This window comes from Protomyctophum bolini (assembly GCF_963924005.1).
Source record: "Protomyctophum bolini genome assembly, chromosome: 5".
NCBI classification, from domain to species: Eukaryota; Metazoa; Chordata; class Actinopteri; order Myctophiformes; family Myctophidae; genus Protomyctophum; species Protomyctophum bolini.
This window is the reverse complement of record NC_137866.1, coordinates 9,390,445-9,410,218: the sequence shown is the minus strand read 5'-3', so window position 1 is coordinate 9,410,218 and position 19,774 is coordinate 9,390,445. Positions and strand designations below refer to the sequence as shown.

The window sequence follows — 19,774 nt, the reverse complement described above, 5'->3', positions numbered from 1 at the left end:
TGTCTATGAGTAGCTGTCTGTCTGCCTGCCTGCCTGTCCAATTGTCCATGAGTAGCTGTCTGTCTGCCTGTCTGAGTAGCTGTCTGCCTGCCTGCCTAATTGTCCATGAGTAGCTGTCTGTCTGCCTGTCTATGAGTAGCTGTCTGCCTGCCTGCCTAATTGTCCATGAGTAGCTGTCTGTCTGCCTGTCTATGAGTAGCTGTCTGCCTGCCTGCCAGCCAGCAAGTTGGTTAACAGAAAATAAATTGTTATGGCTGAGTAAAATAAAATACAATAAACACAATTTGCCTGAAAATAGATTACCCAGCTATGACCTTTTTCATGAAAAAAATGAGTAGTGATATGGCTGACTGAGTAAAATAAAACAATCTACCTGAAAATAGATAGCTATAAGTGAAGAGCAATTTCCGCAATTTCCATTTCCGCAATTTCCTCAATTTCCATTTCCACCATTTCCGCAATTTCCGCAATTTCCATTTCCACCATTTCCGCAATTACCATTTCCGCATTTCCGCAATTTCCATTTCCACCATTTCCGCAATTTCCGCAATTTCCGCAATTAAAATTTCCGCAATTTCCATTTCCGCAATTTCCATTTCCATTTCCAACTATTAATGGGAGCTGGGTTTCATCATTCAAATAAAATAGAATTCTGTCCGTTTAGCTATAAAATTATGTCAGGGAATAGGGATACACAGTATATGTCTTTCATTTGCATTGCATCTCCCCCCCCCCCCCCCCCCCAAGCTTTTATTTTCGTTCGAGTAATAGTACAACTCTAATAGTATTACTTATAATAATGTAATTAAAGATAACTTCATTCAGATTTATTTATTTTTATTTCATTTTCCAGATTTTTTTTACTTATTTTTTTTAGATTTTCATTGGTGGGCCAGTCATAATGGTCCCGTGGGCCTGATGTTGAGAATAAAACAAAAATATACAATAACAATGTATTTTATGTTTTTCAAATACAGAGGTGAAAAACTGAAAACTGAAAATATAATTTCCGCTCCGGGCTTTTCACTCTGGAGGTCCATGGTGGAGATAATAAACAGGAATATGGTACGGAGTTGAACATTTTACAAACTCTTCACGTTTATTATAAAAACAAAAAATACAGTGGCTGACAAAATACAAAATTAATAAAAATTAAAATATACTTCCATTGGAATACATTCTAAATGGGATGAAACACACACACACACACACACACACACACACACACACACACACACACACACAAACTATGTGAATTTATACAGATCCATCCATAATCAAACACATATTTCAGATTATATAAATATACATAATTATATTGAGAAAGTTTTCAGTGCATTTCCTTCACAATGTTTTGAGCATTAAGTTGGCAAAAAGAAAACCTTAAAATAAATATAAAATTTTGCCTATGTTCCAGCATATGTGAAAAGTACAACATAATGATATAGTAAAAACAAACATTTATCACACACGTTCATATACATCATGTTTTTCTCTTTCCATAGAGTCCAGCAAATTAAGCGGAGTGCTGTGTCAGGTGTGTCTGTTCTGAGAGCCCCTACAGTACATGCTCCAATTTTAGCTATCCAGACACCAGTGGTAAAAAAAAGTGAGTAAAAGTATCAATACTGCAATATAGAAATACTCTGTTACAGGTAAAAGTCCAGATGTAAAGTTTTGGCCTCACAATGTACTTAAAGTACCAAAAGTAAAAGTATTTCAAGCTTTCAAATCTCTTGAAAATAGCAGATCTTTGCGACGCATTGTGAGCCTGTAGATTGGCTATTTTCAAATGGCCCAAATGAATATAGGGCTAAAGAAGTGGTTAGTGTGTGTTTTGAAATAATAATAAAAAATCTACAAAGTAACTGTAGTAACTAATGTAACTTTTTAATATTATATTTGACTCTGATATGTAGCAGAGTAAAAGTATTGACAATTGGAAATGCTCACATGAGGTAAAAAATACCTCAAAATTTTAGGTTACTTAAGTACAGTCAGTACTTGTGTAAATTGTACTTAGTTACTTGTCACTGAACTGTGACAAGCGGTGAGGTGGTCACCTCAGCATACCTAGCTGTTTTTACTCTGCACCCACCCACCCACCCCACCGGAACCACAGGGAGGCGGGGTCCACCTTCAAGGTGTCTAATCAATAAAGAACTTTAGATGGATAAGTCAAAGTCACAGGAAGAAAGGGTGGGTGGATGGCTAAAATTGGAGCAGCTTTGCCCACTTATACCCAGTTCACGGGGTCCCTCTGGAGTCTATCGTTTCTTCAACAGAAATAGCCGAATCGGCTATTTTTGTCAGACGTTCGCTCCCCAGAATATGGATGCTAGAGTTTATCATCCTCTGAACGTCCGAGTGATTTGCAAATGGAATGTGAATTAAGTGCACCCAAAATACACGAGCACTTAATATAATATCTGAGATACTGCTATGAAATAATGGTAACACTGTAACTAGAGAACCAACCCATTTCATAACATAGTGCTACAATAGGCTATAAAGTCTCTAGAACACTGTTTCCCAAACAGTGGGTAGCGGACAATTTTTCATGGGTCGCGAGTGAATACCCCTGTATTTCTTGTTTCCTACATTTAGCTTTTTATTCATTATTATTATTTCAAAAGAGTAACAAAATCCCCCAAAATTAAACATATATTTTTAATGAAAACACAATCCATTAATTAGAGGGGGGAAAATACTTTTAAGAAGTAAGTAGTGAAAAGCTCATCTAACATGTTGTGAGCTTGTAGATCGGCTATTTTCATTAGTTTGGGTCCCGGGGAGAACAATGGTATACAGTACAGAGAATTTACATGATCCTGGTCCGGATTATCTGGATTTTTGTCTTAAAAACCCGCCCAAAAAGCTGTGTTGGGTTGTGTTTTGTTTAATGCCACATAAACGGCACAATTAGCGTTGCTTTTTGCGTATGTTTATGTGCTATTCTGAACAAGTGACTTTGAGACCGTGCGGTGCAAGTCAATGAAGAGACAATTGTTTTATATCAATTTCCAATCAACGGAGCAACTATTGAAGATGTTTTGCCAATACCCAAAACAGTCAATACCCAAACAGTGTTAATTATTAATTATTCAGGTGACATCCTGAATGCTCTTGACCAGTTTATTCCCAGATACCTGTCAAGGTGGTCTGTGAGTGCTGCCCTATACACACACAGAGATCATCTGCCTCACACCCAAACAGTGCTGGTGTTTTCTGGAGGTTTTTCCTGGATGGTAGATAAAACATGAATAATCATTTTCTTTAGTTATATCTGCAGCATTGTTATTTGAAATGTGTTAACTTGTTAGCCCATTAAAACTGGTGAAAGCATCTGCGCAATTTTAGATTTTTATTGTGTTGCTTATTCAAAAGTAGCAGAAACACAAGTTCAAAACGTGGCATGAAGCAAAGCGTTTTGAGCTTAGAGATCTGCTACTTTTGCTATTTTCGAATCCTGAAAAGTAACAGTTTTGGACATAATGAGGTTTCCACCTGACAACATTTCTCATAAAACTTGAGGAACGTAAGATTTATAATCTGCCTTACAGCCTAATGCTGCGTTCACACTGGAAGATGCAAAACATTCAAAGCTACACATCATATTTGTAGCTTTGCATCTTTGTAGCTGAAGTTGAAACTAGCTCAACTTTTTTTTTGTAGCTTTGTAGCTTTTGCAGTAGCTACAAAAGTCAGATGCATCTTTGTATCTTCATGTCGCTGGCTTCCATTGAAAATGAATGGTAGACTGTATCTTTGCATCTGCCCGTATGAACGCAGCATTAGGTCTAAATGGGTGATATATCCCCAGGTATATGGTCTGATGGAGATCTCTGATCATCTACTGTATGCGAGACTGACTGGAAGCAGGACTGAGCATGAGGTACACTTGTAGGTCTGTTTCCTACCTTTTGTTGTTGAATGTGAACCACAGCATCATGGACCGTCACGAAAATGTGTTGAGGGTTCATGTAGTTCATCAGGCCGCTTGATGTTAGGATCTTTAGTACGCCCTCTGAGGGTCGAGAGACATTTGATCAGTACAGTCACCAGATGAAAATTCATCCATAACCACTTAAACCACGCACACGTACACACACACACACACACACACACACACACACACACACACACACACACACACACACACACACACACACACACACACACACACACACACACACACACACACACACACACACACACATTGAGCCTCACCGTTGCAGTTTGACAAGTATATGCGGAGCCCCATTTTCTGGCATTCAATGCAAATCTGCAACAAGTCAAGTGCAAAGGATGAACAACAAAGTCTAAGCCCCTAGCCTAGGACAACACAAGGCAATTGTAACGTGACCTGTCCTCTACACGAAAACCATCTTGTACTTTTAGCAAACTCACCTGTATAAAAAGTCTGGCTCCAGCAACATCGACAAATATCACACTGCTGCAATCGATTAACACTGTCTGGACGTCATTCTCTGCCATTTCTGAATGGAAAGGTGACATAATATCATTATAAAATGCCTTTTTTTTACAAGGTGCAATTCAACATCATGTGACTTTAAGACTAAGACCAGAGCTGGAAAAACATGCCATGATTTATTATGACGATTATTTATAATGGGAAAATAATTAGATTTCTTTAAAATAAGTTACCGTAAAGTAAATCACATACATTTGGGAATTATTTAATAAGGAACTAAAGGAAGGGAAGTCAATGGTAGGTATTCATGAAACAGTATGTATTAAATTATTTAAATATTATGTTTTGGGGGGCAAAAAAATAAATAACAAATTCAATGCTCACCGGATTTAAAGAATTCATTTTCGGACGAGAACGATGTGTTTGCAACACCTCTCTCCTGAAAAAGGATTGGATAAGGAAAATAAGAACTCTGGTGATTGATATAATAACATTGTAGAAAATGCCATCGCGACGCATTGTGAGCTTGTAGATCTGCTATTTTCAAATGGACGAAATGTAAATAGTGGTTAAAGTGGTTACTTTATATGTTTTGTAATAATAATTCAAATGTACAGCTGTCAAATAAATGCAGTGGAGTAAAAGTACAATATTTGGATCCGAGATGTAGTGGAGTACAAGTGAAAGTATTGGAAATTGGAAATACTCAAGGTAAAGTACAAATATTCTCAAAATTGTACTTAAGCAACACTACTTAAGTAAATGCACTCAGTTACTTTCCACCACTGGGTGATGTGTCATGTGTCCTCGCTCACCACTGTGTTGACGGAGCTCTCTCTCTCCCTCGTCTCCATGGCCTTCCTGGCCTTCTCTCGGCTGCGTATCCTCTCGGGCGTCAGGTCCAGCAGCCTGCTGATCTCGTCCCTGAAGAAGCTGCGGTTGCCGTAGTAGATGGGCCCGTTGTACGTCACGATGGTCACGCCTGGCACCTCATAGCACTGTGTGGAGACAACAAGATCACCTCAGCCCTTGATCAGTCCATTCAAATAATGTTTCTTAAAATGATATACTATACATTGTTGTTTTTTTGCCTTCACGTATGGGTTACTACAGTATATGTCTTAAAGAAGCAATCTACTTGAACAAATCTGTAAGTATGTTTATGCAACATAACTAGCACATCTGCAGTCGTTGGAAGTGGTCTTCCTACTCTTCCATTGACAAATTCATACCCTGGTGTAGGCCTGCCCCGACTAAGAACGTATAGTCAAATCTGATTGGCCAAATGTTGCCTATAGTCGACTGACTGGTAGTCTTATCATTCGACTGAGAGATTGGCAGTCAAATCAGTCTCATTGCATAACATAAAATATGTTATGCCGAGGATCATTGGAATGGAAAAAACTGTTACCTTTCACGATTCTAATTCAAAAATAGCAAAAGCAGCACATCTACAATTTTAAATGGGGTGCTAATTTACAAAAAAAGGATCTGAGGTTTCTGCCAAACAGCAACGATATCAAAGATCTCTAACCTTGCTGTGATTCTCCATGGGTCTGTAGATCTCTGTGTTGCTAGCCCGGCCAAGCACTGAACAACCAGCCCTGTGGGGAGATGGGGCAGTGTTGTGGTGATCAATATAGATTACCGTAGATAGAATATATAGCATAAAAGATACTCCAACACAGACGTACACAGTTCTGTGTTATGAGTAAATATTTGCTATAATGAATTATGTGAAGTATGTGACCGAGTGAAACAAAGCACACATTGATATTTATATAGCTGTCTCCGGGGTTTTATAATTCCTATAACAGGCCATAATGAGCACGATTATTGTTACACTACTCCCGTTTGCTGTTTACACTTTCAGATATGCAACACATTTATGGAGCATTGGAGCATGGGAGGGCACTGGCTGGTTTGCTCATTAATCAACAAGCAATTTACAGTGGTGGAATATAACTAACTACATTTCAGTCAGACAACTCACGAATAGTTAAACCAATATTTATTGCAGAATGAGTAATGAGTGTGCATATGATATTTGACTTGGCGTTCGGCTCTGCTGGATTTCTCCCTGCTCGGCACGATTAAGCAACAACATAAACATAAGAGCAGGGAGATAGATATACAATAACCCCCCCGTGGGGAGCATAGATACTGTACTGTATTTGTTGGTATTTGTACTTTACTTGAATATTTTCAATTGCCAATACTTCTACTCCACTACTATCTTAGATTCAAATATTGTATTTTACTCCACTGCATTTATTAGAAATGTTTCAGTAGTGGTTCATTTGTAGATTTGTATTATAATTACATACAGTAACCACTTCAGCCCTATATACATTTCAGCCATTTGAAAATAGCTGATCTACAAGCTCAGATCTTAAGTACTGACTGTACTTAAGTAACCTACAATTTTGAGGTATTTTTTTACCTCATGTGAGCATTTCCAATTGTCAATACTTTTACTCTGCAGTAACCGGATACAGTAACCACTTCAGCCCTATATACATTTCAGCCATTTGAAAATAGCTGATCCACAAGCTCAGATCTGCTATTTTCAAATCATTTTTTATACATTTGAAAACTTTGAAATAGGACATTCTGAGGACTTTCTACTTTTGGTACTTAAGTTATTTTGATACCCATACCTTTTACGCAAGTACATTTTGAATTCCAGACTTTTACTTATAACAGAGTACCGGTACTTCTATATTGCAGTCTGGATTTAAAAAAGTAAGTAAGACTTTTTCCACCACTGGCAATTTGACACGTACCTCTGTGTTCTGCAGATGACTGTCATCATAGAGAAGACCACGCCGATGGCAAGGCCAAGGTCTACGTTGAGGACCACCACAGACAGCCACGTAACCACCCAGACCACCTATAGAAAGACATGTTCATACAGCCACGTAACCACCCAGACCACCCTATAGAAAGACATGTTCATACAGCCACGTAACCACCCAGACCACCTATAGAAAGACATGTTCATACAGCCACGTAACCACCCAGACCACCCTATAGAAAGACATGTTCATACAGCCACGTAACCACCCAGACCACCCTATAGAAAGACATGTTCATACAGCCACGTAACCACCCAGACCACCTATAGAAAGACATGTTCATACAGCCACGTAACCACCCAGACCACCCTATAGAAAGACATGTTCATACAGCCACGTATTAACCACCCAGACCACCTATAGAAAGACATGTTCATACAGCCACGTAACCACCCAGACCACCCTATAGAAAGACATGTTCATACAGCCACGTATTAACCACCCAGACCACCTATAGAAAGACATGTTCATACAGCCACGTAACCACCCAGACCACCCTATAGAAAGACATGTTCATACAGCCACGTAACCACCCAGACCACCCTATAGAAAGACATGTTCATACAGCCACGTAACCACCCAGACCACCCTATAGAGAGACATGTTCATACAGCCACGTAACCACCCAGACCACCCTATAGAAAGACATGTTCATACAGCCACGTATTAACCACCCAGACCACCTATAGAAAGACATGTTCATACAGCCACGTAACCACCCAGACCACCTATAGAAAGACATGTTCATACAGCCACGTAACCACCCAGACCACCCTATAGAAATACATGTTCATACAGCCACGTAACCACCCAGACCACCTATAGAAAGACATGTTTATACAGCCACGTAACCACCCAGACCACCTATAGAAAGACATGTTCATACAGCCACGTAACCACCCAGACCACCTATAGAAAGACATGTTCATACAGCCACGTAACCACCCAGACCACCCTATAGAAAGACATGTTCATACAGCCACGTAACCACCCAGACCACCTATAGAAAGACATGTTCATACAGCCACGTAACCACCCAGACCACCCTATAGAAAGACATGTTCATACAGCCACGTAACCACCCAGACCACCTATAGAAAGACATGTTCATACCGGCCACGTAACCACCCAGACCACCCTATAGAAAGACATGTTCATACAGCCACGTATTAACCACCCAGACCACCCTATAGAAAGACATGTTCATACAGCCACGTATTAACCACCCAGACCACCTATAGAAAGACATGTTCATACAGCCACGTAACCACCCAGACCACCCTATAGAAAGACATGTTCATACAGCCACGTAACCACCCAGACCACCTATAGAAAGACATGTTCATACAGCCACGTAACCACCCAGACCACCTATAGAAAGACATGTTCATACAGCCACGTAACCACCCAGACCACCCTATAGAAAGACATGTTCATACAGCCACGTAACCACCCAGACCACCCTATAGAAAGACATGTTCATACAGCCACGTAACCACCCAGACCACCCTATAGAAAGACATGTTCATACAGCCACGTAACCACCCAGACCACCTATAGAAAGTTGTGAAAAGAGTGTCAAATTGTTTAGCAGCACAACTCCAGTGTCTGCCTGAATTAGTCTCTTAATTATGCTTTATAAACAAAATAAAGCCGTTTATGAACCAGTCCATAAACAAAATCCAGTCCATGATCACAGCATTAACTGTACTCATTTTTTTTTTCTTTTTTCTTTGCCATTATAGCTTTACTGAGCCAGGAAAGTGAAGAGAGACAGGAAATCAGGGGCAGAGAGAGGGGGTGACATGCAACAAAGGCCAACATTCCCGGTCCATCTGATGGGGATGTTGATGATTACATATTGACGCACACTAATGCCTGATTTATACTTAGTCGCGCGCCGTTGTCTCGCACCGAAAATAGCAGTCGCGTCACAACAACGCAGTGTCTCAGCACACAAACCTTATAGATCTGGAATATTCGCTATACAAGACACACGATGTGCGTATAAAGTATAAAGGAGGCTTAACTGCTTGTATTTGTTTTTTAAATCATGGGCTAGTTTTGCTGTACATCTCTGAGCTCCTGGACCCTTACACCCCAACCAGGGCTCTGAGGTCTGCGCATAAGTTGATGCTTGTCGTTTCTAGGACCAGCAGGGGTGACTGGGCCTTTGCGGCCATGGCCCACACGCTCTTTTTTAAATAAAAAAATAAGTATTCTATTTTTGTATATTTTGTGCGCAGGTGCAGGTGCACATGGTGTAGCTGCATATCACACGTTGATTCTTGTTTTTTTGTTTACCGTGTACAGAAATTTGATCAACTTGGGCTGTTTTAAATGTGCCTTATAAATAAAGTTAGATTTGATGTGAATTGATTAATTATTTTTCTGTCAAGTCTGTATATATACGTACCCCCCAGCTAGGGGACATTATTTGCTAGGTCCATATATATACGGACTCCAACGTATACTCTGTGTATATAATGGTTGAGCCCCACGGCAGCTTTTAACATTGATCCGGTTGCTATGCAACACCACCAGCTATAGGACGTTAAATCTCAGTTTACCTCGGTTACGAGCAGGATTTTCAAACCTTCATAAGTGGGAATCCAGCAGAGCTGTCCATGGTGGATCTTCAGCCGTACAAATTCCGGATGTAAACTTGTGACTTTGTACTGCGCCACTCCCAACATGTAAAGGCCTTATAAAGTCTATTTAGCCGATTCTGGTTTCTCAACAGTTCTTTGACGTATGAATCACTTACGAAGTCTATCTTGCTGATTCTCCACAGGTCAGGTAGGTCCCGGAACTGTAGGAACATCTGCCTGAGGCTGGTCACATTGATGCATGCCAGCACTGCCTGGGAAAGACATGGACAGAGGATGGACAGAAGATACGAGTGGGTCATGGATCTCTTCTTTAGCCCTTCAAAGCCCGGATATATTTCTACTTACAAAAAAGAGATTTCAACCTTACTACTACTTTGTACTACTAGTAAAAAAAAGGTATGCAAATCTTATGCACATTTATAATAATTATTAAAATAATAATAATAAATGAATAATATACATTTGGGGGATATCTTTCACAATAATAAATAAAACATGTTCTAGACATTCTAATGATCACAAAAATATATATATTACAGGCATTTACTTAATTCTTTCAGGGTTAAAGGTTAAAGGTCAAAGGTTAGTCCAAAAAAATGTGTTAGTCCAGAGATTTTGAAGTTGTGTGAATTTCTGCCTCTGTGGGGGGGTATTTATATGCAAATATCATGACCAATGGCATTGCAAGACTAAACAATGAACATCAATGATGATGTTTAGGTGAAAAAAGAACAGAAAATAAATATATTAATGAATTCATTCATTAAAATATAAATGGTTGTAATGTTGCAACGGTGGGTCTTGCAGGGCTAATTAGACTAGTCTAGAGCACTACACATGCAGTCCTCGGCTCTTCAAAGGACCTCCCTCCCTTTTGACCTGCCTGCTTTTTAGAGCTACAAGGGTGGTACAAGGCAAGCGAGGAGGGAGGTCATACAATGTCACACGTGCACACACACGGCACACGCACACGCACACGCACACACACACACACACACACACACACACACACACACACACACACACACACACACACACACACACACACACACACACACACACACACACACACACACACACACACACACAGAGAGAGAGAGAGACTCTCGACACGTTGACAAAATACCTTGGGTAAGAAGTAGAACAGCGGTCCAATCAGCAACAGGACAATCAGAACCACCAAGCTGGTGAACAGGCCGGAGAGCTGGAGAACAGAACAAATTTAATATTAAAACATTTCACGTACACTTTCTCCTACCGAGTCTCCTGAGTCTCTTACGATTATCGACTTTGAGTCGACTCCTACCGGAGACTCTGCCGGTCATCAAATTATTGGCTTAGGAATGTGACAAAAACCTAACAATTTCCGTGAATTCAAGGGGTATGTAATTGCTAGAAAATATGCCATTTTTGGGTAAACATGAACTACTCCTTTGAGAATATGTTTAGTTTTCACAACGTAATGATGAATGCAAGACCAAGTCCTCCAGTTTATGTTTCATAGGCAGCTGTTGACATGAGGAGAAACTGGACTGTTCTGTTCACATGCAGAAGTCATTTGAGATAATTAGCACAGCAGCACCTGTGTGTATCCTCCAGCGCTCTCCAGGATGTTGGTGGTGGCCAGGGTGGCTGAGCTTGGGAAGCAGGTGAAGAGGGAGGACACAGTGTTGGAGATGCCATGGGCCAGCAGCTCCTACAAATCACAACCAACCAATGAAGCCTGAATTATAGCCAGAAAATAGCCGATCTACAAACTCGCAACACATTGTGAGCTAGAAGATTAGCCTAGGAGACCGTCATATGATGAAGTATGCAGTGTTGATTTCATCAACTTAAACTATGATGAAAAATGTCAAATAGGACACTTCACAAATTGAGCTTTTTTAGCCAATAGCCAATGTTAAATGACAGATGCTTTCCCAGATTGAACAGCACAAAGTTGCATTGCTTCAACGAGATCATACCTGGTTGGGATTAATAGAATATCCATGCTTGTCAGCGTAGATCATCGCCAACGACACGGACACGGCGTAACCGACGAACGTTATGGCTACCGTGTCTCCAGCGATGTCGGGGAAGGTATGCACGGCAGGCATCCGCGGACGTGGGAACCTGACGAGATGACACGTACAGCGAAGTCAGTCACCAGGGAGCCATGTGGGCTTGTCCTCTTGTCTTTTGAAATGAGCCAAATCTAACCAAGACTTACCCAGCAGGGATATGGCCAACTATCTGAACGCCATAAGTAGAGTCCAGAGAGGATGCGTAGGTTACTCCTGTGGCTATAATCACCTGCAAAACAAATGAGGGAATGCATCGTGTCATGTCACCGCTCACCTCACACAATAGAAGGTCAATAGTCTCTAAAAGTGGAGTATGCATCGGCCTTAAGACACAATGTTAATGTAAAGCTGTAATCCGGAACCGATTTTAATTTAATATTAAATATATTAAATTCATATTATTAATATTTATTATTTTAAACAATATACGGTAGCGCAGTGCTTCTCAAATGGCTTACAGTATGTGTAATGTACTGTACTGTACTACTATGGGTCCAAAACCGTTCCTTTTGAGGGGCGCTAGCCCCTCCTATGCCCAGCTTTGTGTGTCTGTGTGTACCACGGAATGTGATGATTTGATTGGCTGAGCACGGAATGTGATGTATGATGATGTATGATGATAAGAGAGCCCCTCACTTCACACTTCAAGTGTGATTTTGTTATTATTATTTTCAAAATGATTTAAAGTAGTCAAAATAGCTATATCTAAAAGCTCACAACGCCTACAGCACCCGCAAGGCATTGTGAGCTTGTAGATCAGCACCTGCGAGGTGTTGGGAGCTTGTAGATCAGCTATTTTCACTACTTTTGTGCGACACTCTTGTATGGCAAAGTCAGGCATTCGCTTTCATTGAACATACAAGGACATATTGGACATACAAGGTTTGTGCTCGACAGCAGCGTGTGTGTTTGTACTGTGTGTACCGTCTGTACTGTGTGTACCGTCTGTACTGTGTGTACCGTCCTATTTAGGATTTCCCTTTGATGCCGTTACAACAGTCTGTTGTAGCCAGACAGTCAGAGACCTCCGCCTACTGATACATCCGATAACCTCCTACTCCTAAAACTGGCTGGTGGAAACAATTTCTGTCCACAAACTGTAATGCAGAGCCAATGCAAATGACTTCAGGGTACAGGGGCTGTCATAGGCAATTTTACGTGCCCCCCATTATACTCATTTATACTAATTTATTTCATTCATGCTTTGTAATGAACAGTTTTGCAACATTACATGATTGACACATTGACATGACTCGCACAGTCGCATGCCAATTGGCTACAGTATGCTGCAAAATGAGTAAATAAATCATATAGTGTCTAGGAAAATACATACTTGTCTTGCATATTTAGCCATTGAGTTCTCACAGATGTGTACCCACATATTGTACGCTATTATTATACCACTTGTAATCCTTGTTATTGCCCCCCCTATAGTTCAAACCCAAATATTGAACGTATCCCCCAGTTACATCAGTAGTAGTTGGAGATCTGGGATCGTATGGCTATGCGACACTACAGCAACAAAAACCTAAAGGTCACGCGTGGACCGACTGACCGTGATGATCTCCACAGGGATGGGCGTGCGCAGGCGTTGCCGACAGCGTGTGTTGATCTCCTTGACTGGCACCAGGACGAGCAAACACACCATGGAGATGAGCAGCTCGGCTGTGTTGGTGTGAGGAAGGTTCTCCATCACAGATGCTAGAGTCTGGAACACAGTGGCAGGGTCAGCACACCGCTTTAAGATGACTGGATAATAAAAGCAGTTTGTGAATGAACTAAGGCCAGAAAAGGGGAAGGAGATTAAACAAAGGTCTCCCACTGGAATTGAACCAGACACATTTATAACCTTGGACTAAAACACCTTGCACACTGCACCAACTTCTATTGCTAGGACAATGGTCAAACTCTTCTCCCTCTTGATTATTCCTTTTTTTTCCCCTTGTTGAATATATATGTATTATTATGTTAATTATATTATTATTACACAGGACTAACAATAAAGAACATCTTCAACCTTATTTTATCAGCACAGTATTGACAGTAGGTTTAATACTGACATTGAAGATATCGTTCAACTCAAATGCTACAAGAAAAACACCCACCCACCCAAGGATTCAAATATTTAAGTACCCAGTACCCAGAATAATCGTCAAAAGGATAATGGTAAAGTGTTCTAGTGCTGACCTTGAAGAGGGAAAAGGTCCCTGTGTGACGGGGGACTCGCAGTCCCAGCATGCTCTGCAGCTGTGAGACGGTGACGTGGAACGCTGCGGCGCTGGTGAAGGCCTTGACGATGGGCTCCGACAGGTAGGTGGAGAGGAAGCCCAGCTGAAGACCAAACATGCAGAGCTACGGGGGAAACAACAATGACCAGTTATTGATCCTGTTACTTTATGGAATCAGATGTAAGGTGTAGAGCAGTGGTTTTCAATCAGGGGTCCGGGGACCACCAGTGGGCCTAGAGGGGGTTCTAGGTGGTCCCCACTAAAATGATGAGTTGAGAGTTGCTAACCAAATGGGCCTTTATAGATCTTTAACTCTTGAGAGTGTAAAATGAGTGTAAAATTGACGCTCTCAAAAGCTAAATTATTGTGACACATCTGCATTGCTTAATTTAAAAGAAGTCTACACAATTCAACGTTTGCCTGTTATCTGTCCTAATGGTACCAACATCAATACAGAATGGAATTGTGGACAAAATCTTGTCCATGGTGGTCCGTGGCTCAAATACTCAATGAATAATGGGCCTTGATATGAAAAGGGTTGAAAACCACTGGTGTAGAGGAATTTGGGATCAAACAAGATGTTGACACAAACTGAGTATAGGACGGATAGACACAAATTGACCCTTTACAGGTCTGTAACTTCCATTAGTACACTGTCAGAGTTAAGGGGGTCCGGGTCCTTGACATTTTAAAGTTTGGGAACCATTGGTCGTTGTATTTGGACGCACCGGTGTAGAAGACAGACACACTTTTCTCGTGGACTTACCATCATGATGCCTGAGAGGAGTGCAACAGCGGAGGCCACCCCGATCCTCTGGGCCTCAAAGTCCGCCGCCTCAGGACTGCTGGAGTTCAGCTCCAGAGGACTGGGAACAAGCTGCTCCACCACGGTGCCTGTCATCAGACTCACCACTGCAAATGTACCTGACACACACAACAAGAGACATATAGAAAACCCTCTATATAAATGTACCTGACACACACAACAAGAGACATATAGAAAACCCTCTATATAAATGTACCTGACACACACAACAAGAGACATATAGAAAACCCTCTATATAAATGTACCTGACACACACAACAAGAGACATATAGAAAACCCTCTATATAAATGTACCTGACACAGTACACACACAACAAGAGACATATAGAAAACCCTCCATATAAACATTATGGGGAAAAATCAGTGTTTGATCTTTAACCACTAGTTAGACCTATATGGTTGTTCCTTGGGGCTCTATGCTAGGGTATTTTCTGTTTTCTGTTATTGTGGGGAAAGCTCTCACTGAAAATAGCTCACAATGTGTTGCGTCGCAAGTTCGCAACGAGTTGTGAGGTTGTCGATCAAAGACAAGAATAGGCTACTGCAAAAGTTTGAATGTGTTGACAACCGAGGACAAATGATTTTTAGCAGGTAAAACTAAATAAATTCTATACTATATATTTTAAACATGTACCATGACATTTCTTTTTAATTTATTGTGGAATTTTGAGACTGCTGATGGAAATGAACTCATTCAGATTGTATAGTCGGTTAACAGAATATGTACTTACATGAGGTCTGCCCTCTGAGAGCATGTGAAAGGGTAAACATGTGAGAAGCATTTACAGCAGCTACACATCATAAAATACCAGCAGGGGCCCCACTGGTAGCTCGTGAGCATATTGAAAATGGAACCCCCAAATAATTGGCTAAACACCAACATTTTGATCCCAATAAAATAAAAAATAAAATAAAAACCTTGAGAGATAAAAAAACAAGAGTGACTCAGTCATATTAATTGCCAGCTGCAGCAGCAAGCTCTTGTTTATGAACATCTATAATCAGTCTGTATGTGTCGCAGCTGACGGCTTCACGTTGCAGCGTTCAGTTTGATGCTTTTTGTGTGACGCTGTAGTATGATCATTTTACGAAAAACCGTTAAAATATGGAGTTAAGAGGTTTCTGCCCGTCAGCAACAATACATTAATACAGAACTAATGTGCAGTGTTTGGGGAATGTCAGATCCAGGAGATCAGGTAGGATTGTACTGTATAGTGAACTTGACGAGTAGTACTGCCTGGAGCTCATATACACGCTATACATCTCCCCTGCCTCTTGCATGAGTGAAGGACATAAAAGTCAAGAAGCTTCGTTTTCATCCATAATCTCCAGTGGTTCACAGAGTGGGGAGGAGGGGGTGGGGGTTCCAGGGGGTCCCAAGCTAAATTCCTTATTTCCTTATTCCTTATTAAATCAGTTTAGCCACTTTAACCCATATATAAGCTCACAACAAACAAACGCGTTATGAGCTTGTAGATCTGCAATTAAATAAATAATAATCTTGCACATCTTTGAAGAATTTTGAATCTTTAAAAAAAAAAAATATATTTTTTCAAAAACATTTTCAGATGAATTACATGGAATATTAATGCCGGGGTCCTTGACAGGATAAGGTTTGAGAACCACTATTACAGTGTTGGGGTGTGGTGTAGTACAGTATAGTTCAGACTTCTTACCAGTGGAGACGTGGCGACCCGTGCCAAACAGCATGTACAGCACCACGGGGATGAAGGAGGTGTACAGTCCAAATATTGGTGCCACTGACGTGAGCAGAGCGAAGGCCATGCCTGTCGTGGGGAAAGACGTGAAGATTTGTGCACGAAACTCTGACGGAAAAATGAAACATGCTGACTCGTATAAAATATTATATTATGTCTTATTCAATTAAAACAGAATTACTTTTGATGTTATGTTATCATGTATTTTAATTACAAAAATGTGTTTATTTATTTAAAATATTTATCTCGTTTTTAAAGATAGGTATAGGGTATAACCGTGATAAAAGTGATAGTTTTGTTCAAATAAGTGTTAAATAGCTCTATATTCTGAACTGGAGCGCTATAAAATTGAAGCCGATACTGTACATGGGTACTCTCTCGTGATTGGCTGAAACTGGCAATCCACCTGAAAATATTTTTTCTATTTATAAAAGAGCTGGAGAGATGGGGAGACCCCTGTTACTGAACAAACACTCTAGAGCTATAACCTTTAACGAAAATGAACTATACATAAACTATACCCTACCTTTAAATGTTCAGAAATAAGACATAATTATGACTATAGTCATCAAACCAGAGACAAAATAAATAGGCAGCCTAATTCAACCAACAGTAGAAAGTAACATCTAGCCTAAATAATAAAGTTTCTGGGGGGGTTCTGTCCTCCTCCTCCTGATAACCTATATGTAATTATTTATCTACTTGCCTTGTGGAATGTGCAGAATCCCAACGGTCAGCCCCGCTATCGTATCCCCTAAAATCCACTTCTTCAGTCTGTATCCCGGCAGCCATTTGAAGATGGGCACCCTCTCCTTCAACAGGTGGAGGCAGGCGCGTCTGGAGCACCTGCAGCTGGCGGCCAGCCTCTCCCGGAGCCGCACGCCCTCGCCGCTGGGCTTCTCGTCGCTGCCATACGCCTGCTTGAAGCTGTCCTCCGTGTAGATATTCCTGTAGACGGCCACAGAGGCACTCATCCTGTCCCACAACCACACACCGCACAGATGAGTGCTTTACCTTTCCTATGCCTGTCCCGGGTGAGTGACCTCGCAGATTCAGTTGGATTATAGACGTCGTGTCTATTGCATTCCATTTATATCCTGGCATCAAGAGCCATTGGATTTTCCTGTCAGACGCTCCTCGGCCAATGACATGGCTCACAGCTTGAACCTTTTTGTTATTGCGTTGAACCGCTTTGGGGAGGATTTTTTAGATCCCTGTTTTGGCAAAGCCCCCATAAAGGTGTGCTCTTCCTTCTTTTTTTTGTGATGGATTGAGGACAAATGAATCCTCTGGGTCCTACTGCTATACGTTTTTTGTTTTTACTGCAGAAAAAAACCAGCAGAAAAAGTGTGGTCACTCATACAGTGAGTCCCCCCCCCCCTCTCTCATCTAGAGCACTACTACGCATGCAGTCCTCCGCTCTTCAAAGGACCTCCCTCCCTTTTGACCTGCCTGCCTCTCTAGAGAGCTACAAGGGTGGTACAAGGCAAGCGAGGAGGAGGGAGGTCACACAATGTATAGCACTGTGAAAAGCCTTACAACAGAGATCAAAGTGGCATTGTTTGGCTGGTGCAGGGTTTTTTGAGGTGTAACCTCAGACCATAATATCTGTTTGGCACTATTACAGGTGCTTCATTTCCGAGAAGGATGGATGTCTGCGTAATGGAGGGGTGTTTAAACAGTGTAGTCACGAGGAAAGAGGAGCCAGAGAGAGTGTGAGAACCCCGTGAAACTCAATCACACATGACAGCCTGGTTCATGGATCAAACCCACACCTTGAATCTGATCAGAGATTTTGTGTGTGATATTGTGTGTATGCACGTGCGCGCGTGCGTGTGTGTGTGTGTGTGTGTGTGTGTGTGTGTGTGTGCGTGCGCGTGTGTGTGTGTGTGTGTGTGTGTGTGTGTGTGTGTGATGTTCCAAGACAGGGGGTGGCGGTGGATCAGGGGTAGAGTGGCCGGATCGAACCCGGGCTCCCACAGGGTTAGTGTCGAAGTGACCTTGAGCGAGACTCTTGCATGGTTTCCTCTGCCATCGGTGTGAGTGTGTGTGAATGGGTGAATGTAAATGCACAATCTATGTAAAGGCGCTTTATAAATGCACCATTTAATTTACAGTGCTATCATCAGTGTTGGATTCATGTTAAGGTGTTTGCACAGAATGCTCACTGCTGCGTTGTTTTCACTGCAGACTGATGCATTTATCGGAAAAACAGCAGAAAAAACGGCAGACCTAAACCCTCAATACTATTTCCCCCTATACTAAACCTCGCCAATTGCCAAAAATAGCCGATCTACCTCAAGGCATTGTGAGCTTGTACATCTGCTATTTCGGACTAATGTTCCCCTCAGTAAAGGAATTGTATAGGGTTCAAGTGGTTAATCTAAAAAAAGAAGTTCCTCTGTTCAATGGAAGCCAGCGACATGAAGACACAACGCATTTGTAGCTGCTGCAAAACATACAAAGCTACAAAAGTTGAGTTGTGTTCAACTTTCAGATGCAAAGATACAAATCTACAACTGTAGCTGCAAAGATGCAGCAATGCGAGAACCAATCAAATTGACAAAACTGCCTCTCCCTGGCCAGCCAGGGTGCCTGGTGGAGGGGAAAGGAACTGGTTGGAATAACGCGTTCCTTCCACGCGCTACGTCCAACCGGGGAACCCCCCCCCCCGCCTGTCAGGTGAAAAGAAAGCGGCTTGGACTCCTCATACATTGAAGGAGGCATGAGGTCAGTCCGTTGCTCTCCCCAGGGTGGCAGAGGGAGTGTAGGCAGTATTAAAAATGGGTTACAAAATCATGAGGTAAAAATTATATTTGAAAAAAAGGTAGAGTCCCCCCCTCCTCGTGAAACTGAGTATGTCTGGACAGGCATGGCCTCCTGACAGCGAACATGATGCAGCGCACGTCAACCCTCGGCTGGCACACACTGACGTGCAGAATCCCCCAGTCAGTGCAAACAATGTTACAATGGAAAAGTAGGATTTGTTTTGGTCTCAGCCCAGATTCAGGACCTTGTGAATGAATGGACC

General features: G+C 41.5%; 1 protein-coding gene across 1 annotated transcript; it reads right to left on the bottom strand.

Moving 5' to 3' along the window:
* Positions 1-921: 921 nt before the first annotated feature.
* On the bottom strand, positions 922-17,900 carry slc26a10 (solute carrier family 26 member 10). Its single transcript, XM_080763124.1, has 18 exons — positions 17,450-17,900; positions 16,702-16,812; positions 14,966-15,123; positions 14,159-14,323; positions 13,527-13,679; positions 12,118-12,200; positions 11,873-12,020; positions 11,488-11,601; positions 11,032-11,109; positions 10,061-10,156; positions 7,222-7,328; positions 5,970-6,039; positions 5,251-5,433; positions 4,820-4,874; positions 4,411-4,499; positions 4,231-4,285; positions 3,921-4,027; positions 922-3,241 (listed from the first exon to the last, which is right to left on the bottom strand). Exons 1-18 carry the CDS (start codon positions 17,715-17,717, stop codon positions 3,203-3,205), a joined length of 2,079 nt encoding a protein of 692 aa, XP_080619250.1. The 5' UTR covers positions 17,718-17,900; the 3' UTR covers positions 922-3,202.
* Positions 17,901-19,774: the final 1,874 nt, after the last annotated feature.

Bases quoted from the DNA above. Each gene is read 5' to 3' on its own strand.
- slc26a10 (XM_080763124.1), bottom strand. From the start codon at position 17,717: ATGAGTGCCTCTGTGGCCGTCTACAGGAATATCTACACGGAGGACAGC. The intron at 15,124-16,701 runs GTAAGAAGTCTG...TGTGTGTGTCAG, and splicing joins GGGTCGCCACGTCTCCACTG to GTACATTTGCAGTGGTGAGT. The intron at 4,028-4,230 runs GTGAGGCTCAAT...CTCGACCCTCAG, and splicing joins ATACTTGTCAAACTGCAACG to AGGGCGTACTAAAGATCCTA.